Source organism: Chionomys nivalis, chromosome 5 (assembly GCF_950005125.1).
Source record: "Chionomys nivalis chromosome 5, mChiNiv1.1, whole genome shotgun sequence".
In the NCBI taxonomy this organism is placed as follows: domain Eukaryota; kingdom Metazoa; phylum Chordata; class Mammalia; order Rodentia; family Cricetidae; genus Chionomys; species Chionomys nivalis.
In genome coordinates this window covers 46,813,136-46,817,120 of record NC_080090.1, presented here as the reverse complement: position 1 = coordinate 46,817,120, position 3,985 = coordinate 46,813,136, and the positions used below count along the sequence as shown (strand labels likewise).

Genomic DNA, 3,985 nt, shown 5'->3' with positions numbered 1-3,985 from the left:
AGGGATACTAGGGCATTCTAACGGGTGTTATTTATGGCAGGGTTGCTCCTAAGTGAGAAACTCTGTGAACAGTGAGTTCAAAGTAGACACACACCAGGCAACAGCCCGGACTGCAATATGTTGGCTGTAAACATTTTCCCATTTCTAGCTTTACCTCAATGACATATTTAGGTTTATATGTGACAATAGGCCATGTATTTAATATTACTTTGCCAAACTTTCATTCAGAAGAGAAAAGCAAACCTCAGAGGCTGAGAATCACTGACTTACTGGGACGCATTTGGCAGGGAGAGAGCAACCAGACCTCAGACTAAAGCACAGCAACGCTGACACCGTGTTCCTCCTTGTGTGCTGCCAAGTGTCCTGAAGGACCGAATCTTTGTCAAGCTGCCAGTTACCAATACTGGACTCCTCTGGGTCCCTGTTTCCTTGGCCAAATAATCAAAGTGTGTTCTAGCCCAGTTGAGGACTACTGAGAACTCAAGAACAATGGCAATAGGGTTTTGATCCTACTGCACGTACTGGCTTTGTGGGAGCCTAGGCAGTTTGGATGCTCACCTTACTAGACCTGGATGGAAGTGGGTGGTCCTTGGACTTCCCACAGGGCAGGGAACCCTGATTGCTCTTAGGTCTGACGAGGGAGGGGGACTTGATTAAGGGAGGGGAAGGGAAATGGGAGGCGGTGGCGGGGAGGAGGCAGAAATCTGAAAGAAAGAAAGAAAGAAAGAAAGAAAGAAAGAAAGAAAGAAAGAAAGAAAGAAAGAAGAAGAAGGAAGGAAGGAAGGAAGGAAGGAAGGAAGGAAGGAAGAAAGAAAGAAAGAAAGAAAGAAAGAAAGAAAGAAAGAAAGAAAGAAAGAAAGAAAGAAAGAAAGAAAGAACATCTCTGTTCTTGGCACCATACTGAAGCTCATTCCTTGTTATCATATGTTATCTAAGGAAGAAGACCTGCAAAAAGAAACACACCCTACCTTTGCTTCCTATCAAGTCTAGTCTTGTGTGGAACTGCTCTTAGTTCTTAATTTTCCTAATTGGTTTTGGAAACTAGACTGTGTTACTGTCAGATGAGCGGTGGGGTACAGCAGATGTAGAGACTTCCTCGGACACTAAGGTAACCCAAGTCCTTTCATTGCTTCTTTTGGTGAAGAAATTATGGACTTAGGCCCCAGCAAGTTATAAGTTTTAATATTCTGTATGGTCTGAAGGCTTTGGAAGTCTTGTGTAAAACTATAAATCAAGCAAGCAGACTTGCAACACTGGAAGGGGATTCTGGCAGTGAATTTGGATAAATAATATGTATATCCTTTTGTAACTATTGGGGGAATCTTCAAATAAAGGGTGTAGAGATTATTTTATGCCTTCTTTAGTTATAATCTCTAGCTATCACATTAAAATTTCAAGAATAATTCTGAAGAGAGACATCTGGGACCCTTGAATGGACATTTTCCAAGTATTTGGTAAGCAGGAGGGCTTCACCACCATTATCCTTCCTAACCTCCTTTTGTACATAAGTATCCTTTAGCTCAACATGTCCCCCAAAATGGACCAGCTGTAATTTTTGACTATCTTTGGATATTTGTTTCAGTTTCCTAATAAATAATAGAAGTAGTCAGACAAACCAATCTATACCCATACAAGGATCAAGGGTTATAGCACAGAGCCTGCCTGCTAGGACCCTCTTGTTGGCCCCTGTGACTGGTGAGTACATGAACTAACGTTCTGCCGCCTGTGTTTTCTCTCAAGTAACAAGTACCTTGTGCTTGACCATCCTCCAACCCCCTATGACTTCCCCCTTAACAGAGGGAAGAGGAAATCCTCAAAATAATCACATTCCCATAACAAAATAGCTGGGTTTATGATCTTGGAAGCATAGTTTGTAATTTTGAAACTGTATCTCAGGACCTAGACTCTATGATATTTAGCAGATATTTTGATGACTTAGTTACTTCAGAAATAGAAGTAGCAGAGCTCTATGTTTCAGTCAATAGCTTTGACAAACACAATAAACCGAGGAGTCGGGAATCAATTGTGTAAAGTTAATTGATTCTCACTTGACCGTCACACACCTCTGTTTAAATATATTTGCTCAGATTACATCTTCTGTAACTGTGACCTGTAAGTGACTCACTGTTCTGAAAGTTACTTGGAAATGACAGGCAGTAAATTTTGTTATTTGTAGGGAAATGGATGTACCAGAGACAATCAAATGAAGAGAATAACACCAGTCTCAGAAAGACAAATATTATAAGTCTTCTCACATTTGTTGTTTCTAGATTATATATATTATAGACATAATGGATATTATTATCTATAATACGGTGTGTGTATGTGCTTAACATACAATAGGTGCACGTAGAAAAATAAACATAATAAACTTCAGTATTGGCAGTACCCCTTAATAGTAAAGACAAGTCAATTTCCCTCCTCATTCCTTACAAAAGTATTAAACTTCAGTTCTTTATAATTCCGCTAATTATACAACTACAAAGCTAGTCATCAGGTGTGGCACCTCACACCCACTCCCGATACTTAGAAACTGGAAGTAGGGGGATGAGGGATTCAAGGCTAGCCTTGGCTAAAGAGTGAGTTTGAGGCAAGCCTGGGCCAGCCTATATTAACACAAGAAAGTCAAATAAAAATAAATATACTTTTTTTTAACACGTGGATCTTCCCAAATATCAGTTTTAACAATATGTGTGTGTGTGTGTATAAATCATATCACATGTGTGTATTTGCCTTTTACTACTGCGTCCTTAGTTTTATCTCTATGAGTCTCGAGTACCATTTTGAAGTGTGTCAAAGTGAGGAGCTGGAAGATGACATTGTCAAGCCTAAACATATAATCAGAAGGAAGTTGTGGGGCAAAAAGCAAAGGCCACAAACAAGGGTCCTTTGGTTGCAGGTGGAATGAAGAAATTTGAAAAATCTTCTGGCCTCTTTGGATGTCTGACCTGAAACACATGTCTCAGATATAAAACTAACATCTATGAATGAGAGAAAATGTGATGTTTATATTTCTGGGTTTGGGTTGCCTCACTTAGAGTGATTCTTCTAACTCCATTTATTAATCTCAAATCTTATGATATTGCTTTTCATAAGAGCTAAATTACAGTGTGATTTGGGTAAAGACTGAAGTCATGACTGGTCCAGAAAGTGATGGCCATTTCCAGCTCACTGGTATGGAAAAACATCTTAACTCTAATACTTTCAAAAGTAGCATGAAGTGTGTACTGACCACATATGGAAGTATTGCTTTGTTGGTATTCTTCTTCATGTTAAGGCCCACAAAAATTCCAGCTGTAAAAGCAACATAAATGGATTTTAGAATGTTAAGTTCCATGCCTGAAGAAACTGATCTCAACTCATCCTCAATTTGTACAATAAATTATGAATCTGGAAAAAAAGAGCTGATTTACATTCCTGTGTCAGCTTTCATACACACGCTTGTCTCAAAAGGGCTTTCTCCACCATTAAGTGGAGAAAGAGTGAGACTTCTGTTCGAAGAGAGCAGTTGGAAGTGGCAGAGCCTCGGCTATTATGAAATTGCTTTTCAACCTGCACTGAGTGTCTCGACAAAAGGCTGCATGCATCTGTGGAGCCCATCGGAGTCGTTCAGGACCATTCTGCCTCCTTCACAAAGCATTTCAAACACTGAAAGGGTGGCAAAAGAATAAAGAGGAAGTGACTTACAGTTCCACTGAGAAGGTGACAGACCGTCATTGTGGGAATAGCGTGGCCTTTGGAACTAGACAGATGTGGATTAGAAACACCACTGGACTACACTCATAGCCCCAAAGATTTCTTATTGGATGTAATTTTCTGAGCCTGTTTCCTTGTCTATAAAATGGTGATGTCTACTTCTTGTGGTTGAAGATTCATTAAGAATGTGCACACGAGGCAGGCTATAAATTCCTTCCGAAGAAGAAGCTGTCTCTTTAGGTCTTACTACATCATTAATGATTCTAAATGCCATTCTGTATAGGGCCAG

At 39.8% G+C, this 3,985-nt stretch overlaps 1 protein-coding gene across 1 annotated transcript; it reads left to right on the top strand.

The window, feature by feature from the left end:
• The first annotated feature begins 3,134 nt into the window (after positions 1–3,134).
• On the top strand, positions 3,135–3,311 carry LOC130874205 (ATP synthase membrane subunit K, mitochondrial-like). Its single transcript, XM_057769169.1, has one exon. It carries the CDS (start codon positions 3,135–3,137, stop codon positions 3,309–3,311), a length of 177 nt encoding a protein of 58 aa, XP_057625152.1.
• Positions 3,312–3,985: the final 674 nt, after the last annotated feature.

Bases quoted from the DNA above. Each gene is read 5' to 3' on its own strand.
- LOC130874205 (XM_057769169.1), top strand. From the start codon at position 3,135: ATGACTGGTCCAGAAAGTGATGGCCATTTCCAGCTCACTGGTATGGAA.